The 16,913-nt window shown below is 46.4% G+C and overlaps 1 protein-coding gene across 1 annotated transcript in view; it reads right to left on the bottom strand.

The window, feature by feature from the left end:
- Positions 1 to 7,964: 7,964 nt before the first annotated feature.
- LOC116940547 (T-cell leukemia homeobox protein 1-like) overlaps positions 7,965 to 16,913 on the bottom strand; it is a 51,994-nt gene continuing 43,045 nt past the window's right edge. Inside the window, exon 3 of the mRNA XM_076065900.1 lies at positions 7,965 to 8,340. Coding sequence (XP_075922015.1) covers positions 8,325 to 8,340 — 16 coding nt within the window. The 3' untranslated portion in view covers positions 7,965 to 8,324. The remainder of the gene's footprint in view (positions 8,341 to 16,913) is intronic.

Genomic DNA, 16,913 nt, shown 5'->3' with positions numbered 1-16,913 from the left:
TGGCCCTCACACTGATGTCTTATCGGCGAAAGTGGCCCCCCTCTGAAAATGTGTGAAGAACACTGGTGTAAGCAGTCGCAAAATAATTGACAAATGTATTTCCCAAGCCTCAAGCATCCCTGTGTATGATCAATTATGTTTTATTTTTTATCAGTTAATAAATGCTTTATATATTGTTTCATGTGCTCCTTTTGCTGATTTTTCCCCCGTCTTTTTTCATCAGTTACTAACGGCAAAAAAGATGACATAAATAAAAGAATCAGGCATCACCGCCAATGAAAACTACCGCAGTAAAAATGTCGAATATGCAGGTCTATTGAAGACAAACGATCCGTTAGCAAGAGTGTTAAAAGCTGGAAAAGTGTTGCGAACGAGCACCCACCCATAAAACCATTGAGAAAATAACTGAATAAAAGGAAACAAGTTTGAAATCAAATTCACAATTGGGAGATTCATCGGGCGCTATTGTAAAAGGCAAAGTAAGCAAACAAAAGGCAACACAAGAGGACGCTGCTTCGGGTACTCAGCAGAGGTCAACGTTATAATAATGCTCGTGGTGCCGTGTGCCGACTGCAATTCACCCGTCTGTCAATAGGCGCGTCTATATGCAGACCGGCTGTGGGGATGATTCCAAACGACCCAATGTACGATCATAAATATGCATAATGGTGTGCGATGCTCCATACAGATTACCACACAGCAGGCAGCCAGCCTCCACCTATTACACTCTTCACAATATGCCTTTAAACCAACACTGTATCAAAGTAATACGCGTTGGGGAATACGTCGATCATGGAGTTGGAGCGATAAAATGAGCCCGTGTTGCAGGTGGATTATTGCACCGCGAGATCGTGGATGACTGATGATACGTCTTTGAATAACGATCGTAATATGTGGTATATATCGTTGAAATTTAAGTCAAATTACTATACCACATGGTTGCTGTGTATTGTCACAAGTTCGCCGTACCTCTTTCTAGTTTGACCAAATTGTGGATTGGTCACGTGGCGGTGCAATTAGGATAAATATCCTTCCTTCCACGTGTTCATGACCCACTGTCAGTTTTCAAATGTGACCCGCAGATGGCAGCATCACATCTGTGAACCAGCAGCGAGCACGCGCGCGTCTTTGTGCTCGCGCCGACGCTCGTCTCGCATCAATCCAATCTCCTTGCCCCCTTTTTTCAACACGGACAGACAGACGGGCACACGAGCAGCGCGGGTTACGTGGACTTAATGCGTGCCTGTGGCCGCGTGAGCCAAGCCTCGTCAAAGCCGCCTCGAAATCCTGCGTGGAGGGGGGGGGTGTTACCTATCCTCCTCCATCTCACCTCCTTCCCCCCACCTCCTCCGCCTCTCCTCCTTAGGGTCATCGTGTGTTCGTGGCGTGCGTGACGAGGTCCGTGCGTGTGTTCGCCAGAGTGCAGGTAAAGGCCAGGTGATTGTGTTTTACCTTTCTCGGAGTTGACTCTCACTGAGCCACGATGTCCGCTCGACACCTTGAGGAGGCCTTCATTCAACAGTCGAGTGAGCATGGCTGTTTGCTAATGATGACGATGCTGGTGAGGTTTTCGCTGTGTTAGAACAGACAAAATAATGATGCTGTGTCGGGTGGGCTTCGAGTGTATGTATACTGTATGTCATAAGAGGAAACTTGGGAACGGTGGACATGGATGATTACATATTTGCGAATGTATGTGGTGCGTACGTTGATTTTCTTCCGCACCGTACGTAACCAACCGTGCTAATCGGAGGTGCGGGAGCAAATATTTGTAGTTGGGTCGGCGATATGATAATGTTCATAATAATATATTTGCTCGAGAAGCAGCAGTAGAAGTAATAACATGGTGAGTTAGATTGTCATCGTAATGGGTGAGTGTGGAATACGATGGAAGTGGAGAGATGATCTTCGGGAAAGACTTGCAACAGACGCAATGTGGAAGTAGATATAGTATACACTACATTAGATGTATAATATGTCGTATATATATACTTCACAGATTCTGCTTTTGGATCAAATGTAGTTAACGTTGAGATGTATGTTGTTAAAAGCTGTTAAAATGGAATTCCAAAACATTTAAAATATGAAAAGGCTATAAATTGCTCTTATTTGCTCGAACAAATATTGGGGTTTAAAAAAATGCAATATGTGTTTAATTTAATGTTAAATTTATATTTGTTTAGCTACAAGAAGCAATAAATAAATAATTATTGCAAGCATATTCTTGGTTCTTTCGGTAAATTAACGTAATAGAAAGCAAAAGGTAACACTCCCCACGTAAGCATTTACAAAGAATGACCTAAACATTTTAATAACATGTGTTTATATTTAATCGTACCTTCACAAAATGATAACAGATTTCACTAAAATATGCTAAAATATTGTTTAAATGTAAAATATTATAACACGTATCGACAAAAATAGCAAGTTATCAGCAGAACGATTCTTTTTAAAGTTATGATTTAAACAATATAAATGATGCACTATTCGGTTCATTTTAAAACGTTTTTATTATTTCAAAATAACAATTTGACATCGACTGGCCATATTTTTTTATTTACCTCTTAACCATACTTCACCGCGCTGGTAAATGCGGTGTGGGTGTGAGGGGACAACCAAAGCACCGGTTCGGATATGACTCTTAACACAAGTGCGTTCTTATACACGCGATCACATGCATGCCACGCGTGATCATACGAATCGACGTTCACAATCGACCCAACCTTCCACCCAACTACCCATCCACCATCTCCATCACTCGCCACGTTTCCCTTACCTACAGCTTTAACAACGTGTTCTACGGGAACCGCGCAATTATTTTCAGGCAATAATATAGTCGAGTCCGTTATTTTTATTCATCTACAACAGCTTAAGCTGACATCAATATCGCCGCATTACACGTTGTATTAAAATCGATAGACGAGGAAATGATTACAGGGAAAAAAAGCATTGCGAGAGATAATTAAAATGCAAGGAAATTACGATTGTTATTGCTCTGTACCGTCGCCATAAAGACAGCCCTTTTGTCAATACACACGGCTGCATGAAGTCCTCCCCCACGCCGTGATGGTCATGGGGGTTGTATGGCCATACTTCACCACGCTGGTCAGTTGCGGGTTTGTGAAGTGGAGGGGTGTGGGGGGGTGTTGGGAGCAGGACGAGTTCTGATATCACTCGCCACGGACGTTATAGTCGTGGCTGGGAAGCGAACTCATGTTGGAGGGTTCACACGGCGCAGCGCGATATTCAATGTTCCGATGGTCGGCATGGGAATGTCATGGCAATGCCATTATAACGTCAAGCAAATGGTTACATCAAAATATATGTGCATACTGTTGTAAGTGCGCATCGGGTAGAGATTCGCATCATCTCGCGAGGAAATGCATTAAGCCATTCTCACCATTGATTACCATGATCGGACAGTGGACACTTGATACGGCCCAATGCGGTCCACTCCCAGCACGTTCGCCGATTTCATATTTATTTTACGGAACTCGTTGTTGTGTGGCTAACGTAACACGCCTATTACCAATCCGACGCGACGCAGGAGGATGAGCGTGGATATCCCTTGGATGGGTGGACCACCAAGCACTGGAACTTGTCGCAAATAGCCTCCGAAGACGGATTGCGCAAAGAGGCTTTGGTCAGCGGAAGGGGGGGGGCGAAGGAAAACCAATCGCTGGACTGTGATTCTATGCTCCCATGTGGTCTGCGCTGCCCGTATTCAGCGACCCGAAACGGACCAGCGTGGTGAAGTATGGTCATTAAGCCGCCCCGACCCGCAAAGGCCCTCGTAACAGCAGTGGAGAGACAAAAGGCGGTGCTGTGCATCTACAAATATGTTTCATTATCAACCAGCAGCAACCACGCGTCCTTTGGAGACACGGTCATGTCTACATGTTAATTTGCCAACGTTTCGTCCTAAACTATTGTTTATACGTGCAATCTCCTCTTAATATATAGATATATGACGTCGTAATTATTGCAGCCTGCGTTTTGCTTAATACCGTATAAGACCGTTTTGGGGGGTTGCGAGTGGGAAGTGAGGGGCGGAGTGCGGCGCCTTGTAAAAATGTTTTGTACATTGTTAAACATTTATTGTTAAAGCCTATGCTGTAATGTTTTTTTTATTTAACGATTATGCAATGACTTAATAGCATGCAGTGCAGAATACAATGGATGTTGATGGCAAAATTAATATGTTGGTGGCAACAGTTATTTCACGGTAGCCCACGTGATCACTCCTGAAAACAATAAAAAACAATCCTTGATGAATCACCTTGCGTGTTGCATCGTTGTATCCGTATACCATATCAGTGCCCAATTTTAATTACATTGATTCAATTGTCATTACTACTGGTTTAATTACAACATAAATCTAGTTTGATGTGTCGCGTTGTGCTGTTTGCTCTCACGTATCATATACGTCCAATGTATGTGCGGGTTGCTAGTATACCGTAGCTATACACTGCACGTGTTTGTAAACCGGTCACCTGGGCGAGCGAGCGTCTCGCAATCTGAAGGTTTGCGGATTAATATTCTCTCGTTGGGGCGTTGGGTCGATACCATTGGTGCCACTTTATGGGGTAGTCAACAGAGGTAACCCTATGGACCAAGCTCGCCCCCGCAATGTAAATGTGGAACTTCCACGACTGGCTTTGCATGGCTGTAAGCAGCAGATTGAACACCGCTTCAATGCTCACGTGAGCAGGAAATCACTTAGTTTTTTATTTTCTTTCTAAAAAACAATTGCTCCATTATTTTTTCTTAAACTGTATACACATGAACATGTACATTTTGTAAGTGTAAATAACATAGCGCTATAAAGTATATAAAAAAACCCCGTGACTCGCAAGAATACTCGCGAATTGAAGACATCGTCGTGACCAGGGATCGGCAACCCAAATAACAAGAAAAGCCTTTTTTGTTCTAATTCGGTAAAAAAACCCTCTCCATATTTCAAGAGCCGCAATGCACTGTGGTGGTGAATAAGAGACGGTGGGTCCTTCATCAGTAACGGTCACGAAGCAGGCACTTAAAGAGCCGCATGCGGCTCCGGAACCGCAGGTTGACGAGCCCTGGTCGTGACTGTCAACCAAAAGTTGGGTGGGCTTTGAGCGAGTAAACGTCATGGCCAAGAAGGGATGGCGAGATTAGCCACGGAGCGACAGCCAAAGGGAGGGGAACGCGTTCAAGGGAACGAAGCTGACGACCCTTTGGGGGAGGCTTTCATCCAGCTGCGGGTAGGTGATTACCACATGGTAAACATTTTATACGGAAACCTTGTGTCACTAACGGTTGGAACAAAAAAAAATATTCGAAAATGATGTCCAGGTCAGCGAATGTATTCGTGGTTCCTGTCTTTACACGTGACATAATACGTCCGATAATTTCTTGACTTGTACTTAATGTTTTCTCTACGCCACACGCACCACTCTACCCTCTACACGCTGACAAAGACCACCCCGTATAGCTGGTAACAGACTGTTGGGGCAAGTGCTCTTTAGCGAGCATCTATGAAGGCCGGCACGGCTGACGAGGGGATGGGTGGCCAACACCACACCCGTCTGCCTTTGCCAGTTCTTTATGTTTACACAGCGCACCGAATACTGATTAAGGCTGCCTCGACCTAGAGAAGGCGCTGGAACGGTTCAAATATTCGCCACTCAACTCGGGTAGCCATGTTTGTAGCGCAGTGCACTAATCACTGCACTAGGGGCCATACATTTAGTACGTGCGCATGGAGGGGGAAGGGGGTTAACCCAAATGCGTACGCTTGCGCATGGGGGGGGGGGCGGTCTACTGACAATGTGCGTACGCAATGGAAACGGGGGGGGGGGGGTAAAGCCTCAATAATAATTTGTCTACATCGGCCTTCAAATGAGTTAGATAGTCTGGCGGTGGACTATCTGTTTGCTAAACACGTTCATATTATTAATCCTTGATCGTTTCTGCATGGATTAAATTTCGTCCGTTCTATAGGATACGGGGGGGGGGGGGGTGCGTCAGGCGAACGTACGCAGGTTGCGGGGATAAAAAGTCCGCGTGCGTACAGGGAGGGGGGGAGGGGTCAAGTTTTGACAGATTTTTGCGTACCTACTCAATGGATGGCCACCGATTGCTCCCCACGCACGCCTCCATGTGTAGTGACATGGAATGGGCCACAACGTAGCATAGCGCTGGTTGCTGGCAGAGAAGGGGATCTGCAGTTGCAGCAGCCCTGACTGTCAGCAGGTCACGTGATAAGTCAGAGAGAGGGGGACGTAGGGCAAAGGTGATAGAAGGGGGCACGTAAGGTCAGCCCGGGAATCCGCGAGTAGGTTCTAGAAGGGAACCGTGGCCGAGTGGATCCCGTCGGGCTGCTGGAAGTCTTCGTCGCCGTCGTCACCATCTCAGCGTCGTCAGTCAGGCAGTCTGCAAGCTGTCCTGACTGGGAGCTGTAGTTACCTTTGTAACCTGTGAAGGCTGTTAATAGAGTGCCTCCTACTCCTAGTGTCTCTGAGAGCGTCACTACACATACATGCGTGCGTGCATATATAACAGTGGATACCTAGTGTATGATCTCGAAAGTAAGGTAAATGTATTATCTTTACAAATATACACGAATGTTAAAAAATAGAATCGATTATTAAGCACTATTTTATGGGATTGATCGGTTTAGATATCACTCGCCACTGATGTTAGCCGTGGGAATCGAAATTCAGGTGACCAGGTTCACCCACAGCATTGCGCTAACTACGGCTGAAGCGCTGCCCCCCTGCTCCCCCGACCCATTCTATCACCAGCAGCGGCAGCAATGATCTCTCCACTGCTGGACGAAGGTACCCAAGATGTGGCCCATCTCGCAAAGGCCTTGAACGATGCAACAATACATGCAGCCCCTGCACACGAAGTTGATTTAATCGTACCATCTCCACGATGGACGTACTCTCAGACGTGTTCCATCCTCTGGCTTCCACTCTGTGGTTATTAGTCTCGACAGTAGCCCATCTCATCTCTTTAGAATTGCTTTTTGTGTTTGGTTTGTTGTCCTTCCCCTGCAACCCCGATCAGCACGGTTGGCTACTACGTACGGTACAAAATAAGTTCTACATCCAGTACATACATCATCCCTGCTTAGAGACGTGTCCTGTCCAAGGCCAATTTTTAGAAATCACGATTATATCTCTGACTTGAATACTCATTATCTTGTACATATCTTCCTGTCTCTCGGTATATTTCCAAGCATGCACCTCTCCGCCCATTATCTCCATTTTAAACGGGTTAAAGGAATTATAGACGACACTTTAAAGGCAATTATATGTGTAAAAGACGCACACACAAATGAATGTAGGCACGGCACATGTATGTTTGCAAAAACATAAATCATTCTTACAAATGCCCTGTACATAACCTTATTATGAACATAAATTGTCCCTGCCTTATAGCGCACAATGTGTAACTAATAAAAAAAACACACATTCTATATAACAAATTATTTTTTAAACTGACATTTCGTTTAATCATTTAAGACCATTAATCACCCAACAGCTATTGTCCGCGTGCCTCTAGCGAGACGAGATGAATACATTCTGTCCGTTAATATATCAAATGGATGCGCTCTCTCGCCTTCTCCCTCCCAACCCCACCCCCCACAGCATCACTTCAGGAACAACAAAACGGGAGAGGCGGTTTCAGGTGATGAAGATAGGGCGCGGAAGGCGCCAGGTCCAGCGTGGACCGTCGCCCCTCGCAGTAATCTGACCCCCCACGAAAATCTTTGTTTTCACGCCGGCCAGCGCGAACACCACACACCCCGTCCAATAGCTCCCCGCTCTTGGTTAACCCCCTGCGGTCTCCCCAGTACCCCCAACCCTTCCCGAACCCACCCCTTCCTTAACAGGGTCGAATGGACCCCCACCATCACAATCATCCACCGCCCCCTCCCTCCCTCCAACTCCTCCCCGCAAACCCCAAGACCGCCACAGCAAGCCCCCACCACCCCCATCTCATCTCTTCCTCGTCTCGGCACGAGTATAGACACCGACATTCCGTCGCCAACCTAAAGTCGCTGGGCGGGTGCAGGGTTGCGCTCGTTGGGAGGAGCTGGGTGGAGGTCGTGATGAGGTGGGAGGGGAGGTCGGAGATGGAGAGAGGCTTGTAAAGGAGGCTGTGTTGGTTGGGAACGGGTGCGAGTGTGAAGACGAAATATCGTTTCTATACATGCGGCGTGTACAGAGAGGGGAATTCTTCATCATCACCACCACCACCCTCATCATCATCCCTTCTTCGCCTTTCCTTCCCACATCCGGACTTGCAGGAGTCTAGTCCGCAGAAATGTCCGCTCATCCCGCGCCTCTCCTGCACACTCACGGAGCGGCGCCACGTCAAGTTGCCCACGTGGCACAACAACACACGTGGCATCACAACAACACACGTGGCATCACAACAACACACGTGGCATCACAACAACACACGTGGCATCACAACAACACACGTGGCATCACAACAACACACGTGGCATCACAACAACACACGTGGCATCACAACACACGTGGCACAACAACACACGTGGCACAACAACACACGTGGCACAACAACACACGTGGCACAACAACACACGTGGCACAACAACACACGTGGTGTAGCAGTACTGCCGTGGGCGGATGCAATGGCAATTGCAGAACACCGGCGACTGTGGTTGAGTAAGATGTTGTGCGCGTCTCGCATGAGTGCATATCGACATACACACGTGGTTTACATATATACATGTTAGACATGTTGAGTCTACGGTGTGTGTGATTCATATCTACGTGCGCTTGTATGTGTGCGTGCGCGTACACAGTAATGTTTGCGTGTGTTTGTGTATGTATTATTTGGTATGTTTTTGCGTGGAGTTACGCGTGCGTAAAACATTGGGGAGCGGTATTGTAGCTGTTAGCGCTACGCTGCGCTAACAGCTACAATACCCGAGATCGATTCCCGCTCACGGCCACCACTCGTGACGATTATCTGAAGCGCTCCTGGGCCTCCCCTAGGTCGACTCAGCCTCAAATGAGTACCTGGTGCGATGTCGCGACTGGGGAGTCTAAAGCGGCCGGGCGTGATGCTTGGTACTGGTCACCCATCCCCTCGTGTACCGTTCCGGCCTTAATAAGTGCCTTGCTAACATTACTTGCCCTAAAAGTATATAAAGGCTTTACGGGGGGTCTTTGTGTTTAAAACATGACCATTCTATTCTGTACAGTACTATATATGCATACCATTATATATTCTATATTAGGCTTATTCTATTTTGTACAATCATTGCATACAAACACATAGCACAAATAAATAGTCACACGTACACTTATACAGGTGTACACACGCAAATATTTGTAGCGACAAAGGTGAGCACTCGTCTATAACCCTGCATATTATAAACATAGATAGTTCTCGAAGAAAAACCACGGAACTATCGATCCCTTCGTTGTATGACTCGTACAGTTACAGAAACATTCTCTAAGAATTTCTCAAGGCATTCCACACTTATACTTACTGAAAAAAACAATACGCGTAGCAGCCGACTTTTAACTGGACCTTCTTTACATGGCAGTCTACAACTCGCCGGTCTCTCTATTTACGTGCAGTGAAGAAGGGCTATTGCCCGAAACGTCACCTTGTAGAGTTTCCTTTTACAACTACGATGTAATTGACGACCGCGTTGAGCTTTGCTGTCTGTTACGATATCTGTCGTTTTTGCACCACTTACAACGCTACACTACCGCACAAAGACAAATATCCCCTCAAAAGCATCAATACACTTTTGGGACAAGTATTCTCAGCGAGCACCTATGAATGTGAATACGGCGCGCATGTGGATGGGTGACCAGAACCACGCCCGGCCGCCGTTCTCTCCCCGGCACCTACACATCGACACACACACTAAAAAGTGCATAGGGCTACTGCGTGTACAGTCAAAGGTATACATATATACGTACGCACGCACACAAGCGTACAACTTAACAGTGCAATACCTTATGCGGGTGTGTAAATATAGAAACGAATATACACGCGTGCAGACAGCCGTACACTCGAAAGTATATATTGTGTTCGCATTCAGAAGCACATACGCACACATTCGAACACACACATACATACTCAAAAGTACATGCAGCCAGACGTACGATACGGTACACGCATAAGCACACATTCTTACCGATAATTATATTATTATTGTGCTCCAAGGGTGCATACAATCATTGAGAAGCGAATACATTTCGGGTTGACATGGTGGCGAGATGTTATTTCCTTCACCTGTTATGCAGGAGGTCGCGGGTTCGATCCCGACCCTGACGCCTTATATCTATATATATATGTGGACTTTGCATGTCTATCTCCTCGTGGTCGCGTGGATTTTTCCCCGGGTCCTCCGTTTCTTTTCTCAACAATTAGAATCAACACGCCTTTAGATTTTTTTTTATTTCCACATGATAAGCCACTTCCTTGAGCTATCATCTGTGGCCAGGTCTCGTCTGAAAAAGAGATAATAATTCAATGGGCATTACCTGGTAAAATAAAATTGTGGTAGTTGTAAATAAAATGGTAGTCCTCATTCACCACCTACTAGAGCCGACACTCGTATACATATCATAGGGATATACTAATACATAGCAGTCTGTCACATACACACACATTTCTAAACGCAGCCTTAAGAAAACGCTTGACGCCTTTAATGCGTCTCGCAGTTTCCTTTTGCAAATAAAATCTGCAAATTCTGTTAAGGCACTTGACGGCAAGATTATGATAATTACACATATTCCTCGTACAGCTCTTTACATTTTGAGTGCATTGGTACATTTGATACCGCCCCCCCCCAATCTCCTCCTTCTCCTCCCCCTCATTCATGTCTGCATTCCCCCCCCCCCCCTAATCATAGAGACGTGCCCGTATTGGAATTGTCTTATTCAGTCAATAGCCGTGCAGAAGGCAATGCGCGCGTTCCCCAAACTGCCACTCTCACGCACGCTGGCGAAACGCGTTGTGTCTGGAGGGCTTCTTGAGTTTCCATCGTGTATATGATGATGATGACGATATCGTTGCGGCTTATTATCCGGACGATAAGACGCACCTCTCTCTCCCCCCACTATTATACTAAATAATTATATTTTTACAAAGTTTTTGCTGGCTAGGACGGTCGGTCACGTCCAAAGGACTAGTATTTCAAACGTGAATGTTTGGGTGCGCGTCTTATGATCGAAAAAGGCGAGTGCTTGGCTTCCTTCCTCGCGTCGACATCTAATAATGTGTGATGTTGCCGTTTGATAGCGTCGTATTGTCCGGAATATAAGACGCACCTTCCCCTCCCCCCCACTGTATTTCAAAAGCACATGTTTGGGATGCGTCTTAAAACCCGCTAAGTGTGTTTGTGTGTGGAACTGTGAGCGCGCTGCCCTACGAACCCGGCGACCTGGGTTCTATTCGCGCTCACGGCGAACATCGGTGACGATTATCTGAACTGGTCCTGGGCCTCCTCTCAGTCGAATCAGACTCAAATGATACCCAGCGCGGTGTAGAAACATCACCACTACGGAGACAGAGGCGGTCGGGCGTGGTGCTGGCCACCCACCCCATCGTGTACCGTGTCGGCCTTCATAGGTGCTTGCTATGAGCACCTGCCCCAACAGTCTGTTCAGGCTATACGGAGGATCTTTATCTTTCGTTTGATCACATCTGTATACGGTTATTGAGACCGGGTACGATTCTGGAGTGCGTATTACTTTCCGGAGGGTCTTATAATCCGGAGAATGAGGGTAGCATCAACAGCAGCAGTGATGCTAGAAATAGTTTGTGTCATTTTAAATCATTATACGTTAAATCATGCTCACAATGTTTACATTGCGAATATGCCTAATGCAGTAACTTGGTCTTGGGGGGGTTGTGGTAATGTTCTGCTATGACATTGGCAATGTTTATGAAAGTCAACGAACCCAGTCTGTGTTAATCTATGTGAGTGCACTATGGCCGCCTCCGTCTGGGTTCGATGCCTGGCCTTGGACACGCACTCAAAATAAATGCATTCATGTAAGCCACGGCGTATATCAGTGGCGAGTGATGTCTGAACGGTCCTTGACATAACCCCAACTTCACCAAAACCCGTACTGACTAGCATGGTGAAGTATGGCCAAACAACCCCATGGTCGACGCGGTGTGGGTAAGCCTTCATCTGTCTACGGATTGGTAAGGAGCTGTATATTTTTCAAGTTTTAACCCGTGCACAATTGACGCGTCGCGGCTTGCTTAACAATGCACTGCTATGAATAAGGCCCGTTGTCCGAAACGTCTCCTATTGTATATCAATAGTTTCTCTTTAGGGCAGTCTTGTTACGCCCAACGCTGTATGGCAATGTTGTCGTCGATGATGGTCTATATCTGTGTTTTGTTTGCCGCTTGCGTGACGAGCAAAGCCATCAACGGAGCAGTTAACACTAACAAATCTCTCCCCGCGTGTGCAAATCTCGAATTCACTGCCTCCTCCAACCCGCATTGTGCACGCACATATATCACCATCATTAGCCATGGTCAATCCACTGCTGGGTGAAGTCCACCGCCATCGCTCACGATCCTGCGATAGAACAATTCACCCAGCATCTGCTCTATGCGGGAGCTGGATTCATCGCTACATCTCGTTCGGTGATACGCACTCTCGAACGCGTTCCACGCATATGTAAACGTGTCTATGCAAAGTAGGCCTAATAGATAAACACACATTGTATGTGTCTAGTGATACTGAAAAGTCAATGTGTATATGTTCATATCATCATCGGCTGGATGAAGGCCTCCCTAAACCGTCGACATCTGTCACGGTCCAACAATGTGAAAACGATCCTTCTCGAACCTGCACACGAGCTCATTTCATCGCTCCATCTCCCAACGTGGATGTCCTATAAATAGGCATATCAAAAAAATAATAATTGGAATATATGAATTTTTTCAAATAAAAAAAATGCACCTAAACGATAAGTTTCCTTGCTACGGTGAATAACTATGCCGCAGTAAAAACAAAAAGATCTCCGAACTGCGATCATCCACAACGGAAGAAACTGTTGAAACTTAAAACAAATACTTGTCGTGTAGTGACGATATCAATAAATGTACGACTAATGTTGACCATGTGCTTTATTCGCCACGTCACATATAATTCGTGTGTCGTGGCTACATGAATGTGCGTACATTATCAGTACGGAATACACTCTGTTTTGTAAGTAATCTGTCTGGGCACACACGTGTAGCAACTACACGTAACTGGGCAGTCATTATACATTTGAAAACAAAACTTTAAAACCATAAGCTTGCGTTTAACAAAAAAAAACGACATTTCTTTTTAATAGCCTATCGAGTCGACATTACAAGTTACATAATGCGGTATGGTATCCATGTTATTTCAGGATAAAAAAAAATAAGATTTGATTATCAATTTACCTTGTATGCAAATTCCAGCTGCAAATTACGTGCTAATGTTACATTTTGTGCCGACGGGGTGGGGGGTCTAACACATGCGCAAAACTAGACGGAGAGAAAACAAACGAGAACGAATTGCAAACTCGAGCGTGGCGACGGGGAAAAACAAGAACGAGCCCCAAACACAGGTCACTCTAGAAATCTTCACAAACTTCAGCGCACCACACAGATGTTTAACCGCGTACGCGTGTCTGCTGAACCCCTTTCGCATAGGTGTGTAGCCAACCGGGCTCATCGGATGTGCCGTGGAGCCACGCTTGCCGCCGTGACGATTTAAATGACGCCAGCACCCAACATCCACCTTAACATTGTATACATATAAAGCCCCTTTGTCAATCCACTGCTGGATGAGTGCCCCCCCCCCCCCCCCACTTCTTGACTTCCCCCGCATCCCCCCCCCCTCCCTAAGCCGTACAGGTCGTGCAGCTGCTTATATAACCTTACTTCACCACGCTGGTCAATATGGGTTTGGTGAAGGTGGCGAGAGTAGAAGTATGAGCACATACACAATTATTATTATTATATTTATTTGAGTGTATGATGGAATTTATCTTGCATAAATGCATGGGTCCACACTTGTATACCCCCCTCCCCCCCCCCATTGATGTGGTTTTAGAATTATGGTTGTTCGCAGGAGAGGGGTTGCATGTGGGTCCGGCTAGATGCGGCACGTTAGCGCATTCTGTGGTTTGGTACACGCAATATCGTAGTAAATTATACTTCAATAGCAATACATAGTTGGCGAATTTATGTATGACGTAGTGGGTTTTCCTTCCCTCTTCTCAAATATATAGTCCTCACGTGCGCACGCGCGATGACGTCACCACGGCTCCGTGACATCATAAGGTCCGTGCGTGCGTGGTGTCCGTTTATCTGGAGCTGTTCTCTCCAGCTCTCTCATCTCTGCTCTGCTTATCTCTCACTTTCATTTCACTCGTCGGTATCTCGTTTATCTCTCGGCGGACTATAGCTCAGCGGGTCACTTTAAGACGGCCACTTTAAGACGGCCAGCTGAAGCGTCGTGGTGTGGAAGGCATCAAGATACCGAGGAAGACACGGGCAAGACAACTCTGCGGTGTGGCGATTCAATTAACTCCCTCCGACGATTCAGTTAATTGACGCGATCTCATAAATGAGTCTATTTTTTTCCATCCCGTTGTCGTTTCGTCTCCTTTGCTCCACCAGCTTGATTACGTGAGCATTAGGATATAATTTGCATATGATTTACAGAAAATCAGCAAATGTCGATTCTGACAAAAGCGATTCGACGAATGAATTTTCGTGAATCTTAATAACCGATGGTGATCGGAACATCCCACGCGTAATGAAATCCCTCTGACATCGCTCTAAGCTTCAAGTCTTGCAAATAAACCGAACAGAGTGGAGGGACAACGCGGACGTCCAGAATTAACACCTCATTCGAGACTCCGATATCATCACATCTCCTGCCTTTGACATTCCTCAAAGACACCGGTGTCACCATCAACCGCATCAGAACATCAACAGGGCGATGCGCTCGTCTCCTTCGTGAATGGAGAATTAAAGACAAATCCGCAGTAGTGCGATTGTGGTCATGCAATCAGAACTATACGATAAACCGCTGTAATATGCGCTCCTTCAACGGAGAAGGAATAGCAAAACGACACTGACTCTCTCTCCTAAAGCCCTCTCGTCGTTGGCCAGCAGCATACGTGGATATTGACATTTAGCTCCTGAACCACATTGCCAATGTATACATGACAGCGTGTGTGTTGTGTGCATGTAACCCATGGATTCTTCCTACTCCTATTCACTATGATTAAAGGCGTTCGCGAGTGCGTTTGTAAAATGGGCAGCCTCCAGTCACCATAGGCGTGTTGAGTGGTTAAATTATCCATTTAAACTCACACGGGAATTGGGGAGGACAGTTGTGTCCCGAATGATCAGAGAGGCGGTCGCGTTAATCACAGTATCACTTGCCGCGGAACTGACGACTGCTGCGTAAAAGCGTGTTTTTAAAAACACGATATGTCTACTCACCGGCACCCTGCGCTAGAGGGGTGCTGTAAAACGTTGCCGCCGCCGCCACCGCCTTCTCCTCCGGTGACTTTGCTCGAATAATGCCACTCGGCCGAAACGTCGAGGCATTCCCTTCTTCTTCGCGGCAGTAAGACCACCGTCCTTAGAATAATAAACTATTACTCTAAATGCTATTGACGTGTACTCGAAGATGTAACTCGAAGATGAAATGATTGGGGGCAACATTACTTATTCTCCCCGGGTATTCCAACACCTTCCAGGACGTCTGGTTCAAGCAGCGTGGAAAGAGTGGGCCAAGATATATCCGCTCGACGGGCTCCCCAGAGCTCCCGCTAATGGGAGGCGCTTCCGTTCGCAGTGGCGTGCACAGGCAAATAATTATTGAAGGGGGCTCCCCACCTTCCCCCTTTGTTTGGGGCTACGCAGCTGGTGCGTGGATAGCCTGAACGAACTGTAGGATCAGCGCCGACGTATCGGACGATGACCGACGTACAGTAATATTTGTTTGAGTGAGGTTTCTGTTTTTAAATCGGTATATTTTACCAAACGCGGACGCGCAGTCGGCAAATAAAACGACACACAGTGACGGTGAAACGCCTGCTAGGGATCATTTGCTCACCAAATTAACTACTATTGAAATGTTAACAGGTGTGGCCCACTGAGCTATATAGATCTTTTTTCAGAAGCGACCCGACGACAAATGATAGCCCGACGAAGTGGCTTATCATGTGGGAAGTTATAGCAGCCAAATACTCGAAACGCGTGACGTTGATTCTAAATGCGGAGGGACCCGAAGAAAAATTCCACGCGAACGCGGAGAGAGAGACACGTAACTCCCAATATACAGCAGGCGTCAGGGTCGGGAACGAACCCACGACCTCCTGTATACCAGGCGAGGTAGTTAACATCTCGTCACCGCGGTGTCCACGGGGGAGTTAAAGAACCCATCATCCCACGTGTTGACGTCACAGGGGTTAACGAACTTGCAGCACGCGGTTTTTAGAGTGTCGGCGACTTCCCAGAAGTGTTTGGTCAACAGACTTAGTCGCGGAAATTGTCCTTAAGGTCGCCTTGAATAATACTACCCCCCCCCCCCCGCAGTATCTATATAATCACACCTCCGTTTAGCAAAGTTGGCTACGTACGATGCGAATGAAGTTCTACATACATAAAAGACGCAATTTGCTCTGTATTATTTTCAAGGAAAGGTTGGTTGGATGCGTCTTATAACCCGGTAGGTGTTCTGTGCGTGATCAAATATATATTGTCTTGTATGAGTTAACTGACAAGGTACACACGTCTGAAAGGCGTCTAACTTTACGAAGAGTCTTATTATCCGGAGAACACGGTGGTGGCATATATTCAGCTGCCCGTGTAAGGTTTTGTTTTTATCTCTCTCCAGCCTGCGCTAAAAT

The sequence above is a fragment of the Petromyzon marinus genome, chromosome 9 (assembly GCF_048934315.1).
Source record: "Petromyzon marinus isolate PM22_M1 ecotype Great Lakes invasive population chromosome 9, UKy_Petmar_22M1.pri1.0, whole genome shotgun sequence".
NCBI lineage: Eukaryota > Metazoa > Chordata > Hyperoartia > Petromyzontiformes > Petromyzontidae > Petromyzon > Petromyzon marinus.
Note: the sequence above shows the minus strand (reverse complement) of the source record. Positions and strands in the feature narration are given on the sequence as shown.